Source organism: Schistocerca nitens, chromosome 2, assembly GCF_023898315.1.
Source record: "Schistocerca nitens isolate TAMUIC-IGC-003100 chromosome 2, iqSchNite1.1, whole genome shotgun sequence".
Lineage (NCBI taxonomy): Eukaryota > Metazoa > Arthropoda > Insecta > Orthoptera > Acrididae > Schistocerca > Schistocerca nitens.
This window is the reverse complement of record NC_064615.1, coordinates 630,912,932-630,932,366: the sequence shown is the minus strand read 5'-3', so window position 1 is coordinate 630,932,366 and position 19,435 is coordinate 630,912,932. Positions and strand designations below refer to the sequence as shown.

Sequence of the window (19,435 nt, the reverse complement as noted above, 5' to 3'; positions counted from 1 at the left end):
TGTCACTCCCCTCAGCTTGCAGTCAGTGCTGCCACCACTTCTTGCCACTAGCCTAGCAGCTGCTGAAGAGAGGCAGGGAGGTGTGAGGACTGGTTTGTTTGGATCTGATTGTCAGAGGCGGCAGATGCAGCAGCCAGAGAAGGCGATCATGTGTGCATGAGTTGTATCAGACTGTTTCTGTGTGTATTTGTAATGTATTGGGCCTGCCGATCTGAAACCATTCAGTTCCCACTAAGTGTGCAGACCCTGCCTGTCGGATCTAGTCTCACTGATCTGCCTGCAGGCTAGTTCTGTGGTTTATCCATGGACCCAGGATTGTGGTGCTCCTCAGCAGGCCAGAAGCCATGGGTGATGGATTTCACGAGTTGCGACTGTCTCACTGCCAGGATGTTGTACTGTGTGGCATTTTATAGACGTTTTATTTGTTGTAGTACATTTTGGCACTTCAAAAGTAGTTTATATGTTAGAAAGTATGGATGATAAGAAGAAAATTGTATCAGTTACTGGCAGTTTTTACACTATGTACTCATTTATTTCTCAACAGAAAAATCACACAGTACCAGTAAAATAATAGATATAATACAGTGGGTAATAACCTATAATAACGAACATATAGAACCAAAATTTTATTGGTGGTCACCTACATTCTTGTACAATAGCTGGAAAGACAGATTGTCAACTTATGTCTTAATTTATCCTTGAGATCACAAAATTTGTCAGGGAAAAATGCTAAAAGTTGTCTGGAAATCAGGGAAATATCTGGGAATTTCACTCGGGGAAAACGGGTGTCAACCCTGAACATAGCATCATCGAGATACTAAATAAAGTTTGGGAAGAAAAGGATCTCAAGTCCAGTGCACTGAAAGTCCTATGATCAAAACTTGTTCCAAAATAACTGCTCAACGAGGGATGTTTTTATAAAAAGTTGAAGAAGAAGGTATTGTTGTCAGTATTGGACACAGATGATTGAAGTTCTTTAGAGATTGAGGTACATAAATCCAGAAACTGCTGCCAGGAAGCGAGGAAGGCACCCACCTTATATGAGAACAACATGGACAGCAAGGAAAAGAAAAAGTATGTCTTGGAACTTATAAGGTGTTTTAACAAACCAGAAGGAGCAGTAGAGTTTTGTACGGACATGATTAAAAGTGGTCAATAGATTTCCAGTTTATTATTGTTATAGCCAGTGTTCTGTTTTGTATCAGTAGCATTTGTTGCTATTTTGCACTTCTGCTTATCAAACATTTACTGGAAAATGTGATATTAAAGTGTTATATTGTAGTATTTTATCGTATTTCTTTGCAAAATGAATGATAAAGTAGCTGCTTTGTTGTAATTGTAGATGAAAAAGAAACAGAAAAAAGTTGCTTTGAATATGTATATTAACAAAACTTTTAAATTCCATGTTTGCATTTATTGTATTTGAAAATAACTTTCAAACTTTTTCATCTATTCGGATATAAAAAAATGAAATTTTAGAAAAGTCAAGCACACAATCAGAATCATGCCTACAAAAGTGGTGTAGATGTTAAATTATCGCTTTTTTTTTTTTTTACATAATTAGTAGTTCGGTATGATACTTTACAAAATGTATTTCCTGCAAACTTTACGTTTTTGTGTTTATTGACTTCTGAGAAAATGCCACTCATATATTTCATAACTGTGATAGTGTAGGAGATCGTGGCTTAGTGTAGTGCTTTTGCAAAGAACTGAAGTATTTATTTTTTCTTTCCTACTGCATCTGCTGTGGCTAAATGTGTCTCAGAAATTAGTTTGAACAATGTGCACTATTTAGAGAATGGGAAAACTGCATTTTTTATGCACTTTAACCCAAGGTTTGGTTTGCAAATACTCTTGAAAAAGTATGTATTTCTGGTTCAGAGAACATTCTCTCGTAAACCTGAAATTTTGTGGGATTTTCCCTGCCTTCCTTTTGGTTTGTTATCTGGCAGTAATTGTCTGAGAAGCAAAAATCTTCTTACCACATTTCTCTTTTTCCTGCTGCTATCTTTTAGTACATGGTGTAAGACTGATGCTGTAGTTTTGTTTACACTTGTGGCAATGTTTACTTTCCTGCTATGCCAGATGTGTTCAGAATGTTTAGGAAGTTTTTACCAATTTTATTTTTAACACTTGTGTTAATGTTTATATCTACATCTAAGATTGTCAGTTCAGGAAATTTATACCGACCAAGACAGAAGTAAATTTGTTGTAAAAGGTACCGACATTGTCACTAGGTGGTCTTGTATACACATAAAGTAATTAATTTTTGGTTGATGTCAATCTCCTTGTTTGTATTTAGTAGCTGACACTTTTCACTAGTTATAATCAGATCCTGCCTATCTTTAAAATGTGCACTATTTATGATACAGATGTACAGTCCACCATCCTTTATGGTAATTCTACAGTAGCAGCTCGTCCTTTCATTTGATGTTAATGCTACTTGGTGTACTTCAGCCTCACTACATCAGTGCTTTGTAATGCATACCACTGTGCTGTTGAAAGGCTGTAATTCAGCTTCAAGGCGCCATATTTCTTGTACTCTTTGTCCTTACAATTTTTATTTTTTTCATGTTACTGATGAGTGAACCCTCCAATGTAGTACATTCTATCTTCTGTGTACCTGTTCCTGAAATCCCTATACGGGTTGAGACACTTTTTAGACAGGGGAACCTTTTATTGTGATCTATTATGAAGAGTTAAAGCTGTGAGATGTAAATTGGTCTTGATTTTATTTGCCACTTATCTCTGAATTCCATTTGTACACAAAAATAATGTTCCTGATTATGGCAAGGATGTTGATGCATGTACAGATGTTTTGAGACTATGAATATTTTCCAAAAAGTATGACCACTGTTGATCCCTTCATGACTACTTCTCTTACAGGATCTTCTCTATAATGAAGAGTGTGTTGGAAAAGACACGAAATTCTGGTTGAATGTTTTCCTCGGGTCTGAGTTGTAACTTACCATTTCCCAGCTGCCTGGGATATCCAACAGAAGCTGAAGAACTTATTCCAAGGATGGCTCGAGAGCCAGTCATCTTGAATGTTTATGACATGGTAAGAAGGTGTAGACTTGTTTCTTAAATTATAACCAATAAGGAAAAATCATTATTTATTTGTATTTTCTCCTACCAGTCACTTTTATTTGTTTTGTGTTTAATTTAACATAAACACATTTTAAGGATGTCCTGCCCATCTTTAGGTGTTGTGCATACAGAAAATTATTGCTTAAAAATAAATTGTCTTAAACTAAATTAACATAGAACTTTTTGTTTACTGTTCACTGTTGGAGGGGCTGGAGGGGAATTTGGAGGGAGGGGCAGTGGTTGGCCAGAAACTGATGTCCAATGATGTCTTCTGCCAGTGTGGAACTCACTCTCATTGTTTATTTATTATGATGGACAGCACAGCCTCTGTGGGGTGGAGATAGTTTTGCATCAGTTCTTATGTTGCAAATTTGTGTGATACATTTTTTTATATGACAGTTATTCATCCTCAGTACACTTGCGGAGCTGTTGTGTAACATTACAATATTGTACTATTTATTTTGTCATTGTTTTTGGACATAACTCACTGCACAAATGTTCCTATATACATGTAAACTCTGTACACTTAATAAAATATGGCAGTCGTGTTACATGTGAATGAGTGTAGACTATTGCATTTTACAGTGATTTTTTCTATAATGTCAGTCTTGTGGTCCTGTGTTTCACATTGGCACATCTTAAATCTGTTCCATTAGATTAGGCTTAAAACTGCTGAAGAATTTGGAGTTTTTTAACTCTGTTATCACATTAAGAATATTCTCTCCATATTTTGTATTATGAATGAACACTTCCATTTCTTCTTTGATATTCATTCTTATCTTTTTCTGAGTTTGTGCAAAATTTCAAGATTATTTTCAATTTTGAAAGGATGGTCTGTGTCTTTAATATATGTTGCTACCACTAATTTGTTACATTTATCCAGTTTTTTGCAGTCTGTATGGTTTTTAAATTGAGTTCTGAAATTTCTGCCTGTTTGGCCTATAGGGCAGTTTTATCTCAAATGAAACAGGTCAAGAGTGAACTATTGTAAAGTTTGCTGAAATATATATATGTTGAAGTTCCACATGATACCTCTTCAGAACTACAATATTTTGATTTTCTGATGATTTGTTAAAGTGTTACAGACCACTATAAATTGAAAAATTGTAATAAAGAAACGAAAAGTTACAGCAATCTGATTTTATTTTCAATAAATACTTTGTTCCCAATACTATGAGATATGATCAATACATACACACTTCTGAAAATTATGTTTTGAAAATAAAAATAGTCACAGGATGCTAACTGACTTGAGAAATGATAAAGTGGAAGTGCTGCTAACTGTCAAAATATTTGTACATAAATTGTTTAGAAATTATTTTCTCCAAAACCCCTCTTAAATGTTATGAAAATTTCATGGTATGTTAGTTGGTCATTGTACTCAAGGAATGTAACAATCAGAGTGGGCAGTACTTGTCTGTACAGAATTTGAGAAATTTTTTAGGTAGACCTAGCTCAACTTCAAAGGTCAAAAAATCATGGACATTTTAAATTGACCACTGATTTTAAGTAAATGTCATGCAAAACTGGTATTTCTGAATCAAAATATTTATTTAAAACATTATAAGTGGCAAAACAATTTATAATTTTGTTTGAAAGCATATTATAACAAAAATGAGGTACATAGAATTTTTATGCCACATTTTCTTTTTATGGTGTTATTCACAAATTATTATTGTCTTCTGTCATGTTTTTACTTCTTTGTGACTTTCCATAAAATCTTCTCATTGACTTTGTGTAGCCGAGCTGAATTTGCACACGGACAATGATGATCTAACAAGAGCAGTATTTTGAAATGAGAACTGCACACGGATCTTATGATGATGGCCATGTGAAAGCACTTGCAGGAGCATGAGGTGTTGTATCTTGCAGCTCATGAGAGACATTTATTATCTGTCTCACCCACCACTGATAGTCCTGCTCACAACAAAATAAATGGCTCACTACAAAGTCTTCTAATGTATACTGTGGTCTCTGCGTTGCACACACAATAACAGGATGCGTTTCGTGGAGAACCATTCTTGCAATGTATGTGCCACTCTGGGATGCAATCCAGTAGTGACTTGATTGAATTCCTACCACAGGCTTCATAGCAGACCACTCTTCTCTCTTTTGTAAACAGAATTCCCATAATTTACTTTCACTTAGAATTAAGAGTCCCTTCTCAACCGTTACTTCCCATTCATGCCCCTCGACTCTTAACAATTGCCATCTGGTTTCTGTACAGATTTTGTTACTAGTGTGGATATGGTGTGTACAAATCTAGTAGCATCTCTTGCAGCATCAACAGTTTCATGCTGGAGATTAAATCTTGATTTCTACAGAGACCTATACCAATTTTTTTCTCTTAATGCCTGTACTACACAGTTGACCAAGCTCATAAAGCTGAAAGCAGTTTCTAAAATGAGATGCTGCACTATTAGTCACGTACACATGCTAAGGAAATGCATTGCCTCTAGATGCTTTGTTGTTGTTGTTATCGTCGTCTTCAGTGCAGAGATTGGTTTGGTGCAGTTCTCCATGCTACTCTGTCCTGTGCAAGCTTCTTCATCTCCAAGTAACATCCTTTGGAATCTGCTTAGTTTATTCATCTCTTGGTCTCCCTCTACGATTTTTACTCTCCACACTGCCCTCCAATACTAAATTGATGATTCCTCGATGCCTCAGAACATGTCAAATCAACCAATCCCTTCTTCTAGTTAAGCTGTGCTGCAAATTCCTCTTCTCCCCAATTCTATTCAGTACCTCCTCATTAGTTACGTGATTTACCTATCTAATCTTCACCATTCTTCTGTAGCACCACATTTCAAAAGCGTCTATTCTCTTCTTGTCTAAACTATATATCGTCCATGTTTCACTTCCATACATGGCTACACTCCATACAAATACGTTCAGAAAAGACTTCCTGACACTTAAATCTATACTTGGTGTTAACAAATTTCTCTTCTTCATAAACACTTTCCTTGCCATTGTCAGACAACATTTTATATCCTCTCTACTTCGACCATCATCTGTCATTTTGCTCCCCAAATAGCAAAACTCATCTACTACTTTAAGTGTCTCATTTCCTAATCTAATTCCCGCAGCATCAGCTGATTTAATTCGACTACATTCCGTTATCCTCATTTTGCTTTTGTTGATGTTCATCTTATATCCTCCTTCCAAGACACTGCCCATTCTGTTCAACTGCTCTTCCAGGTCCTTTGCTGACTCTGACAGAATTACGATGTCATCAGCAAACTTCAAGGTTTCTATTTCTTCTCCGTGGATTTTAATTCCTACTCTGAATTTTTCATTTGTTTCCTTTACTGCTTACTCAGTACACAGATTGAATAACATTGGAGATAGGCTACAACCCTGTCTCACTCCCTTCTCAACCCTTACTTCCCATTCATGCCCCTCGACTCTAACAATTGCCATCTGGTTTCTGTACAGATTTAAATAGTCTTTTGTGCCCTTTATTTTACCCCTGCCACCTTCAGAATTTGAAAGAGAGCATTCCATTCAACATTGTCAAAAGCCTTCTCCAAGTCTAGAAATGCTAGAAATAAAGGTTTACCTCTCCTTAATCTATTTCCTAAGATAAGTCTTAGGGACAGTATTGCCTCACGTGTTCCAACATTTCTACGGAATCCAAACTGATCCTCCCCAAGGTCGGCTTCTACCAGTTTTTCTATTCGCCTATAAATAATTCGTGTTGGTATTTTGCAGCCATGACTTATTAAACTGATAATTCAGTAATTTTCACACCTGACAACACCTTTTTTCTGTGGGATTGGAATTGTTATATTCTTCTTGTAGTCTGAGGGTATTTCGTCTGTCTCGTACATCTCGCTCACCAGATGGTAGAGTTTTGTCAGGGCTGACTCTCCCAAGGCTATCAGTAGTTCTAATGGAATGTTGTTTACTCCCAGGGATTTGTTTCAACTTAGGTCTTTCAGTTCCCTGTCAAATTCTTTACGCAGTATCATATCTCCCATTTCATCTTCATGTACGCCCTCTTCTATATTGCCCTCAAGTAAATCACCCTTGTATAGACCTTGTATATACTCCTTCCACCTTTTTGCTTTCCCTTCTTTGTTTAGAACTGGTTTTCCATCTGAGCTCTTAATATTCTTACAAGTGGTTCTCTTTCCTCCAAAGATGTCTTTAATTGCCATTTAGGCAATGTCTATCTTATCCCTATAATTATATGCCTCTCAGTCCTTACATTTGTCCCATAGCCATCTCTGCTTAGCCATTTTGCACTTCCTGCCAATCTCATTTTTGAGACTTTTGTATTCCATTTTGCCTGCTTCATTTACTGCATTTTTATATTTATCCTTTCATCAATTGAGTCTTCTGCTACCCAAGGATTTCTACTAGCCCTTGTCTTTCTACCTACTTAATCCTCTGCTGCATTCACTAATTCATCTCTCAAAGCTATCCATTCTTCTTCTGCTGTAGTTCTTCCCCCATTCTTGTCAGTCATTCACTAATGCTCTCTCTGAAACTCTCCACAACCTCTAGTTCTTTCAGTTTATCCAGGTCCCATCTCATTAAATTCCCACCTTTTTGCAGTTTCTTGAGTTTTAATCTACAGTTCATAAACAGTAGATTGTAGTCAGAGTCCACATCTGCCCCTGGAAATGTCTTACAATCTAAAACCTGGTTCCTAAATCTCTGTATTACCATTATATAATCTACCTGATACCTTTCAATGTCTCCAGGCCTCTTCCATGTATATAACCTTTCATAATTCTTAAACCAAGTGTTAGCTATGATTAAGTTATGCTCTGTGCAAAATTCTGCCAGGCCACTTCCACTTTCATTCCTGCCCCCTTTCCATATTCACCTTCTACTTTTCCTTCTCTTCCTTTTCCTACCATCAAATACCAGTCCCCCATGACTATTAAATTTTCATCTCCCTTCAGTGTCTGAATAATTTCTTCTAGCTCATCATATATTTCTTCAACATCTGATGAGCTAGTTAGCAAATAAACTTGTACTACTGTGGTAGGCGTGGGATTTGTGTCTTACCTTGGCTACCGTAATGCGTTCACTATGCTGTTCGTAGTAGCTTACCCACTCTCCTATTTTTTTTATTCATTATTAAACGTACTCCTGCATTACCCCTATTTGATTTTGTATTTATAACTCTATATTCACCTGACCAGAAGTCTTGTTCCTCCTGCCACTGAAATTCAGTAATTCCCACTATATGTAATTTTAACCTATCCATTCCCCTTTTAAATTTCTAATGTACCTGCCCAATTAAGGAATCTGATATTCCACACTCCAGTCCATAAAGTGCCAGTTTTGTTTTTCCTAATAACGACGTCCTCCTGAGTAGTCCCTGCCCAGATATCCGAATGGAGGACTATTTTACCTCTGGAATATTTTACCCAAGAGGGCGCCATCATCATTTAACCATACAGTAGAGCTGCATGTCCTTGCGAAAAATTACAACTGTAGTTTCCCCTTGCTTTCAGCCATTCGCAGTGCCAGCACAGCAAGGCCGTTTTGGTTAGTGTTACAAGGCCAGATCAGTCAATCATCCAGGCTGGTTGTTGCCCCCTGCAACTACTGAAAAGGCTGCTCCCCCTCTTCAGAAACGACATGATTGTCTGGCCTCTCAACAGATACCCCTCAATTGTGGTTGCACCTACTGTACGGCTATCTGTATCATTGAAGCATACAAGCCTCCCCACCAACAGCAAGGTCCACGGTTCGTGATTTGGTGGGGGGGCTAGATGTTATGTCATCAATTATCATGCTGACAGCGCAACATGCATGTGCAGTGTCCTGAATGGGATCATCACTGACAGTAGCCAAATCGTGTAATGTTCCAAGGAAATGGGCAACACACATGAATATAGATGCCTGGGATGTGTACCAGTGGTAGCTTTAAATTTCATTCTGCAAAGCAACAGACCAGATGTCAGAAAATTCAAAATGAAGAACCGGTGTGTCAGTATTCTGGGATTTCACTGATTTTATTACTGCTACGACTTGTCTCTGAATCCTCTGGACATGGTGGTGAGCTGTTTCTTTCATAATTAATGCCTAACCTCTGTAACAAACTTCTCTTGCTCTACGGTCTTCTTCACCAACTCTCCTCCCTCCCACAATGTGTAGGTTATGTCATTGTCAGTATCCTGAAGGTGTAATGCTTCAACAGTCACCACTTCAGCACCAGGGCACATGGTACACTCCTGAAACCAACATTTATCTTGCGGCTCTTGACATATACACAAAAGTGTCAGGTCCATCTCTGTGCTCTTTTTTTCCTGTGATACTACTTATGCTGAAACAAAGAAGTTTCAAATTAGTGCAGTAAATACATTTCATTTGCTGGCATTTTACCCATTTTTGTCATAAGGAGTAGAATTTTGAGAGAGTAATTTTTAAATTCAGGTTCTTCTCTTTCAGTAGGAGATATGCTTCTGTTATTGATCTTGTCATATATCTTTTTACCTTTTTAATGTTTTCACCATTTTTACTAACAGAAAACATCAGTGTGGATACGACTTTGCCTGCTGCAATCTTTGTCATCATTTAGGTAATATTCCAGAGCAAAATTAAGCATATCATCTTGCAACGGATGCCCACGTAAGAATCTGGGCATGCCCAAATACCTTTCTCATCCTTTGTTTTATGAGCTTTTCAATCAAATAATGTGAGGAAGTGGGTATGTATTTCTGTATCTGCTGCTTAGAGTAGCTACCTGGTATCAGTGTCGGTAACTGTACTTTCTCAGTATGGGTGGCCGCTGAGATGGCAGTATTTAGGTTTCAAAACTACACACTGCATTTTGTGCACATATCACTATCTTCAGGTTCGGCTCCAAGTGCATCTACATTATACACTTCACAAAGTTTTGAAGACGTTGCATGTGCAAAATTTGTTTCAATTCTTCTCCTTTTCTTTTTACATACTGTTTTCTTCTTGTGTGTCCTACCTTACCCGGACATTTGAGTGGGGATATCGTAGGGACTACAGCAGAAATTTTAACATTCAACGCATCAACAGCTTCACACTCAGGAATATAAACATCTGCATTGTCTTCTTCAGTTTCACATCCGGGTGATGGTGATTGTTCAAGTGGGTTATCACTAAATTTCTTCTTGTAGTGAGTGTAGGAATTCCTGCACGATGGATGCGATGCTAATACCTTTACTTGAGGACAAAGATATTTCTGCAGTACCTCTGACAGATATGCAACAACTGTGGAGTGTTTTTCACTTTTGTTAAACACCACCTTCTTGTTTCTTTTTTCATAGACCATACACCTCACTCTTTCAGTACTGTATTTCCTCACTGACATTGTATCTAACGAAGAGTTCAAACCACACACAAAACTCTATGCAGAATGGTTTATGTGCGAGTTATCACTCGTTCGTTAGAAACAGAAGAGCACTGGAAACAGTGTTGCCAACTTGCATAGTTTACTCTAGAAATTCAGTGATGTGAACTATCCAGAATGATGAAAGATTTTTGACGCTCTGCTCAGCAAATTATTGCACACTGTGTTTGCACTGACTACTAACATATTAACCAAACAATACTTTGTGTAATTCTGAAAAGTTTTTGGGTGGGGGTTTTTGAGTAAATAATTCATAAAAATGCAATTTTTTTACGTTTTTAGTAATAAATATTTACATAATACAGATAGCTGGAGCAGAGAAGATACTGTTTATAATTACATCAGTAGTATCTGGCAATATGACAGAAAAGATAATGTTCTGTGAATTTCCAAATTAGAAAAAAAAATCGTTGTAAGTGGAAAAAATAACTTAAATTTTGTATTTTCATCATAAATTTGTAAGTTAAAGGATGCCCATAAGTGGGCCGGTGTCAACTAAATTTCAGCACACTAAGAGGGAGCTTTAATGCAAAACATCTGCCAGGTCTCCAGTGCTTTTGGTTTATTAGTTATATATATAATAAAGATGATGTGACTTACCGAACGCAAGCGCTGGCAGGTCGATAGACACACAAACACACACACAAAATTCAAGCTTTCGCAACAAACTGTTGCCTCATCAGGAAAGAGGGAAGGAGAGGGAAAGACGAAAGGATGTGGGTTTTAAGGGAGAGGGTAAGGAGTCATTCCAATCCCGGGAGCGGAAAGACTTACCTTAGGGGGAAAAAAAGGACGGGTATACACTCGCGCGCACACACACACACACACACATCCATCCACACATATACAGACACAAGCAGACGTCTCACAAGCAGACAAGCTTGTGAGATGTCTGCTTGTGTCTGTATATGTGTGGATGGATGTGTGTGTGTGTGTGTGTGTGTGTGTGTGTGTGTGTGTGTGTGTGTGTGTGCGCGCGCGCGCGAGTGTATACCCGTCCTTTTTTCCCCCTAAGGTAAGTCTTTCCGCTCCCGGGATTGGAATGACTCCTTACCCTCTCCCTTAAAACCCACATCCTTTCGTCTTTCCCTCTCCTTCCCTCTTTCCTGATGAGGCAACAGTTTGTTGCGAAAGCTTGAATTTTGTGTGTGTGTTTGTGTTTGTTTGTGTGTCTATTGACCTGCCAGCGCTTTCGTTCGGTAAGTCACATCATCTTTGTTTTTAGATATATTTTTCCCACGTGGAATGTTTCCCTCTATTATATACACTCCTGGAAATGGAAAAAAGAACACATTGACACCGGTGTGTCAGACCCACCATACTTGCTCCGGACACTGCGAGAGGGCTGTACAAGCAATGATCACACGCACCGCACAGCGGACATACCAGGAACCGCGGTGTTGGCCGTCGAATGGCGCTAGCTGCGCAGCATTTGTGCACCGCCGCCGTCAGTGTCAGCCAGTTTGCCGTGGCATACGGAGCTCCATCGCAGTCTTTAACACTGGTAGCATGCCGCGACAGCGTGGACGTGAACCGTATGTGCAGTTGACGGACTTTGAGCGAGGGCGTATAGTGGGCATGCGGGAGGCCGGGTGGACGTACCGCCGAATTGCTCAACACGTGGGGCGTGAGGTCTCCACAGTACATCGATGTTGTCGCCAGTGGTCGGCGGAAGGTGCACGTGCCCGTCGACCTGGGACCGGACCGCAGCGACGCACGGATGCACGCCAAGACCGTAGCATCCTACGCAGTGCCGTAGGGGACTGCACCGCCACTTCCCAGCAAATTAGGGACACTGTTGCTCCTGGGGTATCGGCGAGGACCATTCGCAACCGTCTCCATGAAGCTGGGCTACGGTCCCGCACACCGTTAGGCCGTCTTCCGCTCATGCCCCAACATCGTGCAGCCCGCCTCCAGTGGTGTCGCGACAGGCGTAAATGTAGGGACGAATGGAGACGTGTCGTCTTCAGCGATGAGAGTCGCTTCTGCCTTGGTGCCAATGATGGTCGTATGCGTGTTTGGCGCCGTGCAGGTGAGCGCCACAATCAGGACTGCATACGACCGAGGCACACAGGGCCAACACCCGGCATCATGGTGTGGGGAGCGATCTCCTACACTGGCCGTACACCATTGGTGATCGTCGAGGGGACACTGAATAGTGCACGGTACATCCAAACCGTCATCGAACCCATCGTTCTACCATTCCTAGACCGGCAAGGGAACTTGCTGTTCCAACAGGACAATGCACGTCCGCATGTATCCCGTGCCACCCAACGTGCTCTAGAAGGTGTAAGTCAACTACCCTGGCCAGCAAGATCTCCGGATCTGTCCCCCATTGAGCATGTTCGGGACTGGATGAATCGTCGTCTCACGCGGTCTGCACGTCCAGCACGAACGCTGGTCCAACTGAGGCGCCAGGTGGAAATGGCATGGCAAGCCGTTCCACAGGACTACATCCAGCATCTCTACGATCGTCTCCATGGGAGAATAGCAGCCTGCATTGCTGCGAAAGGTGGATATACACTGTACTAGTGCCGACATTGTGCATGCTCTGTTGCCTGTGTCTATATGCCTGTGGTTCTGTCAGTGTGATCATGTGATGTATCTGACCCCAGGAATGTGTCAATAAAGTTTCCCCTTCCTGGGACAATGAATTCACGGTGTTCTTATGTCAATTTCCAGGAGTATATATATATATATATATATATATATATATATATATATATATATATATATATATATTCTTCTCTACTTTTTTAAGAGTTGTTTACAAAATATACATTTTTCAAAGGGCTGTACCATTTACAAAAATTAAGATAAAATGAAAATATTTTACTACTTAACACTTATGATATAGAGGTATAATATATATTTTTCCCAGAGAAATTCATGACCACAAGTTGATATGACCTGTATGATTTGAGATGAAATCACCCTATACAATATTTGTTGCATTGGCTGCAAGTAATTTTGTAAATGCCAAATGCATCAAGATCTGTATCTGGCAGTTTCATACAGTGCACAAACTTCATACTTTGGTTGTTGGTGCTGAATCTGATTTTTGCATGTGTTTTTGAAAAGCCTTGCTAATTTGTCAGACATTATACCAAAATATGGCAATCAGTTTTCTATATTTATTTGCCTACTGTGATACTGTGAGTTGTGTATGTAGTTTGATCTTGTTCATTCAGTTCTTTTTTAGCTGTTGTGACATAGTATTAATGAGTGAAGGATCATATGCGTAGTTTATTGTGATACATTTTATGGTTTCTATTTCTTGTTGGAGTTCTATATGGTGAAGTGGAAATTTGCAGGCTCTGTATAGCATTAATCTGTGTGAAGATTTGTTGGGGGATGCGTAGAGGAGTTGGGTATAATGGTGTGTGTAGGTTTTCTGTAAACACTGCATCCACACAGCCTGTGGTAATCACAATAAACAAACAACATGACAGCTCCACACTAGCAGAAGACACACTGGGCATCAATTTCTGGCCAACCACTGCCGCCCCCCCCCCCCCCCGCCCCCCCGTCAGATGCCCCAACATCCTCTACAGCAGTGAACACTAAATTGCTTTAAGACAATTTATTTTTAAGCAACAATTTTCTTTGTGCATAAATGCCTAAAGGTGGGCAGAAGATGCTCAAAATGTGCATTATGTTAAATACAAAACAAATAAAAGTGACTGGTAGCAGAAAATACAAGTAAATAATTATTCCACACACTCACAGTTCCCAAATGAAGCCAATATGGCCACAATTAATAATGAGGATAAATTATTTAGACTTTGCTTTGTGAGATGCAGCAACTGATTTATCATGTGCATTTTCACCCCTTTTCTAGCAAAATTTGAGCAAAATGTGAGAGGTGCGTTAATTTATTAATTTATTTGGCTATGATGCCTTCAGTGTCGCAATATTTGGCTCTTAACAGTATATTAGATAACTTTGTAAGATATGCATTTTTTAATCAAAGATGATATTTTTGATCCCCTTCTGTTCTTAAATCATCAGGTCTTTTCCTATCCCATAAAAGTTTTTTCAAACAGGTATCCTATGATTACTAACCCAGCTGCTATATGTAATTATATGTGACTGTGACTGGTTGTCTGACCATTTTATTGAGCTGATATTTGGGGCTCTAAATCTGAAGCTTTATGTGTACAATGAAAGCTTTATCAGTAGTAAAATGCACCACTGATAACTAATAATTTGCATTATAATGACTCTTAGCCTCCAAAAGGACACTGAATTATGCCATATATTCAAGTTGTTGTAATGGCTAGAAAATCATAGTTACTGTCACAGTTAAGCATAATTAGCTATTACACTCTGAGTCCAGTTGTGTTTATTTGTAATGGGTAGCAAATTAGAATGTGGACACAGCTGCAGTTCTTCAGCTGTCTGTTCCTGTATTAGACAATGTGGTATCCACATATGATAATTTTCCTGATACCCTCCTGTGTATATTCTTGTAGATATGGTGTTGTGTGCTGTCCTTAGGTTAGTTAGGTTTAAGTAGTTCTAAGTTCTAGGGGACTTATGACCACAGCAGTTGAGTCCCATAGTGCTCAGAGCCATTTTTTCTTGTAGATATGTTAGTCCAATTTCAGGATTACAGTGAATAGTGTTAGTTTTATGGAAGCTCGCTGTTTATGGTCTGAATTTGAAGAGTACTTTATTTGGCAAGTTGTTCATCAAACTTCTGAAAACTCACCAGGTGCCTGTGTGAAAAGCAACTGCTGACAGCTTGAGTAATTTGCTTAAGTTCTGTACTACAGTATTATCAAAGAATAATCTTACATAGAGGACCTCTCCATTTATTAAGAGAAAGAAATCACAGTTTTTTTTTCCATAAAAAGTCTTTCTGTATCTGGGGAAACTGTTTAAGAAGACAAATTGCCCAGAATTACTAAAAATTGTGTGCTATCAGGTAATGTAAGGTACATAACCATGTTGTAAAGAAAAAGGCATGGTAGTCACTGCTAAACAGTGTGAGAATTATGTCACATCGATCATTGTCTAGTAATGAGGAAGTATGCAGCAATCATGTTGTTCATATGTGAAAAGATTCTATAGGATAAATTTTAAATCATGTATAGAGTGCCTTAGGGTAATTGATAGGTGATGGTATGATTGATCCAAGAAATTTTACAAGACACATTATTTGTTGGATGATGAACCGAGGACTGTATTTCCTTCAGTGGACCAGTTGGACAAATCTGAGGCAGGTGTCCAGGATCTTCTTCTGCAGTATCATTTGATTTATTGAATGATAGCAGAGGAGGTGCACGTTCTTAAAACTGTTTTTTCAAGTTAGTGCAAAATGTCACAATCTTTTTTCTGATGATCATCATCAATGGTGATGAAATATGGTGCTTAATTTATGATCCATTCACAAAATACCAAACCAGTGAATCCAGAAATGTGAGGGCTGTGCAGTTGAAGATGAAAACCACGTGCATTTTATTTTCTAACTGTATCAGTATCATCCACAGACTCACATTCAGTGGACAAACTGTTACTGGAAAGTGCAGCAAAACGGTATTGGATCACAACTACAAAAGTCAGTCACATGCGACCTAATTTTTTGTGTAATGAGGAGTGGTTTCTGCAGATGTTGGCATGTGCCTCAATGATTGCCAGCCAATTTTTCTACCAAACACTAGGTGGCACCCTCCCCCATCCTATACACTCACTCAGTTTGAATCACTGGATATTTTTCTTTTTATAAAAGTGAAAGGACTTGCGAACAGTAGTGATATTCAGTGAAGCAGGTCTTGTACAAATGAATAAATTCGTGTATTCACAAAGAGAAAGTGGTCTGGCTAGTGCTAATCTTCAGGAGTCACAACTCCCATTTCTCCATTAGAAACATGCAGTAATTGATAGGAAGCTATCAGTGAGAAATTCTGAAACTTTACCTAAGTAAGTTGCATCTCTGAAAGAGTACTTTATTGAGGCACTGGAAGCCTTTGTTGCTCTGGGTAATGAGGAGGGTATTCTGATAGTCTTTGGAAATTAGAGCTATATTGGTCAGAGGGTGGGGAGGAGGATGCAGCTCATATTGTTAATGGATGTTGGTTATGTATAAACTTGAAATAATAAAATTTTCTATACACCAACACATATATTTTGGCAAGCTTTGGAGCTCATTCTTCAGGCAGAAGGGTTGAAGGGAAAGAATGAGGCGTGAAGGAAAAGGACTGAAGAGACGTAGGAAAAGGGGTAGATTTCGGGAAAGTCACCCAGAACTGTGGGTTATGGCAGACTTAACGCTTGGGATGAGAAGGAAAGAAGTGTGTGTTCTGCCGCTGCTTGGTGAGTAGATTTTTTAATCTATCCAATTAAATTATTTTGTCAAAAATTGATTGTTTTCATTGTTATAACATGTATATTTTGCACTAACTTTCCTGGCAGACTGTGCTTGACACATACACAGAAACAGGGTGGTGTTTTCTTTCCCCTCCAAGAAGAGAAAGAAATCACATAGGACCATCTGATCCCCAAAGTAGATTTGGGAATGTCTGAATTTAGGACTAATCAGAATAGTTATATTTTGGAAATGTGAGCAGATACATGATTGCAGTGGGAAAAGATGTTTGGGAGATATGTTTCAGGCTGCTTTTCTTACGCAAGGAATTTACAACAACATACTTGTGCATACTAGCTCTTGGATACTCTCTCCTTCATATATGACGGACACATGTGCGATTAGTCTGTCCATAATCCATGCTCTCTTCATGTCTATTAGACAAAATTCATCAGGGAAGTTCCTTGCACTGTACTGCTAATGCCTCTAGGTGAAATTGGTAGAGAGACTTCCTTTGTCATTGGCTGTAATACACTGAGGTGACCGAACTCATGGGATAGCGATATGCAATTATATGGATGGAGGTAGTATTGCATACACAAGGTATTAAAAAGGCAGTGCATTGGTGGAGCTATCTTTTGTATTCAGGTTTTTCATGTAAAAATGTATCCGACATGATTATGGCTGCACAACAGGAATTAACAGTTGTAGCTAGAAGCATGGGACATTCCATTTCAGGATCACCAAGGAATCCAATATTCCAATATCCAAGTGTCAAAGACTGCACCGAGAATATCAAATTTCAGGCATTACCTCTCACCATGGACAACATAGTGGCTGACAGCCTTCACCAATAGAAGCGGCATTTGTGTAGAGTTTTCAGTACCAACACACAAGCAACACTGCATGAAATAACTGCAGGAAGCAATGTGGGAAGTATGATGAATGTGTCTTTTAGGACTGTGTGGCAAAATTTGACATTAATGGGCTATGGCCCGAGACGACTGATGCGAATGCCTTTTTTAATAGCACAAAATTGCCTGTGATGCATCTTCTGGGCTCGTGACCGTATCAGTTGGACACTAAATGACTAGAAAACTGTGGCCTTGACAGACGAGTCCTGATTTCAGTCGGGAGTTTGGCGCTGACCCCATGAAGCCATGGACCCAAGTTGTCACCAAGGCACTTTGCATGCTAGTGGTGGCTGCATAATGGTGTGGACTGTGTTCACATGAAATGTACTGGGTCAGAAGTCCAACTGAACTAGTCATTGACTGTAAATTGTTATGTTTGGAGACAATTTGTAGCCATTCATGGATTTCATGTTCCCTGACAACAATGGAATTTTTCTGGATGACTGCCATGTCACCGGGCTGCAGTTATTCACGATTGATTTGAAGAACATTCTGGACAGCTAGAGCAAACAATTTGGCCAACCAGATTGCCGACATGAATTGCATTGAACATTTATGTAACATAATCAAGAGGTCAGTTTGTGCACAAAATTCTGCACTGGCAGCACTTTCACAGTTATGGTCAGCTGTAGAGGCAGCATGGCTCAGTAATTCTTCAGGGGATTTCCAACAACTTGTTGAGTATGCTATGTTGAGATTCAGCACTGCCCAAATAAAATGATGCCCAACATGGTGTTAGGAGGCATCCTGTAACTTTTGTCACCTCATTTTATTGATTACTTTTGTTCTGGCTTGCTATAATTGAACCTATCAAGTGTTCTTTGGGCATAACTGCAATTGTTCAGCCATCTATTCCTATATCAGACAATGTAGTGTCCACATGATGGAATCTTCATGTGGACAATTCATGATGTGAAGACTCTTGTACACTTCTGGCCATTAAAATTGCTACACCAAGAAGAAATGCAGATGGTAAACAGGTATTCATTGAACAAATATATTATACTAGAACTGACGTGATTACATTTTCACGCAATTTGGGTGCATAGATCCTGAGACATCAGTACCCAGAACAACCACCTCTGGTCTTGATACGCCTGTGCATTGAGTCAAACAGAGCTTAGATGGCGTGTACAGGTACAGCTGCCCATGCAGCTTCAACACGATACCACAGTTCATCAAGAGTAGTGACTGGCGTATTGTGACGAGCCAGTTGCTCGGCCACCATTGACCAGACGTTTTCAATTGGTGAGAGATCTGGAGAATGTGCTGGCCAGGGCAGCAGTCGAACATTTTCTGTATCCAGAAAGGCCCTTACAGGACCTGCAACATGCGGTCTTGCATTATCCTGCTGAAATGTAGGGTTTCGCAGGGATCGAATGAAGGGTAGAGCCACGGATTGTAACACATCTGAAATGTAATGTCCACTGTTCAAAGTGCCGTCAATGTGAACAAGAGGTGACCGAGACGTGTAACCAATGGCACCCCATACCATCATGCCGGGTGATACGCCAGTATGGCGATGACGAATACACACTTCCAATGTGCGTTCACTGCGATGTCATGCGACCATCATGATGCTGTAAACAGAACCTGGATTCATCCAGAAAAATGACGTTTTTCCATTCGTGCGCCCAGGTTCGTCGTTGAGTACACCATTGCAGGCGCTCCTGTCTGTGATGCAGCATCAAGGGTAACCGCAGCCATGGTCTCCGAGCTTATAGTCCATGCTGCTGCAAATGTCGTCGAACTGTTCGTACAGATGGTTGTTGTCTT

The 19,435-nt window shown here is 39.5% G+C and overlaps 1 protein-coding gene across 3 annotated transcripts in view; it reads left to right on the top strand.

Moving 5' to 3' along the window:
* The window catches only part of LOC126236739 (deubiquitinase DESI2), a 131,783-nt gene that overhangs the window by 72,664 nt on the left and 39,684 nt on the right, over positions 1 to 19,435 (top strand). For all 3 annotated transcript variants that reach the window (XM_049946273.1, XM_049946274.1, XM_049946272.1), the window contains exon 2: positions 2,887 to 3,061. In XM_049946273.1, the coding sequence (XP_049802230.1) occupies positions 2,939 to 3,061 (123 nt within the window). In that variant the 5' untranslated portion in view covers positions 2,887 to 2,938. The remainder of the gene's footprint in view (positions 1 to 2,886; positions 3,062 to 19,435) is intronic.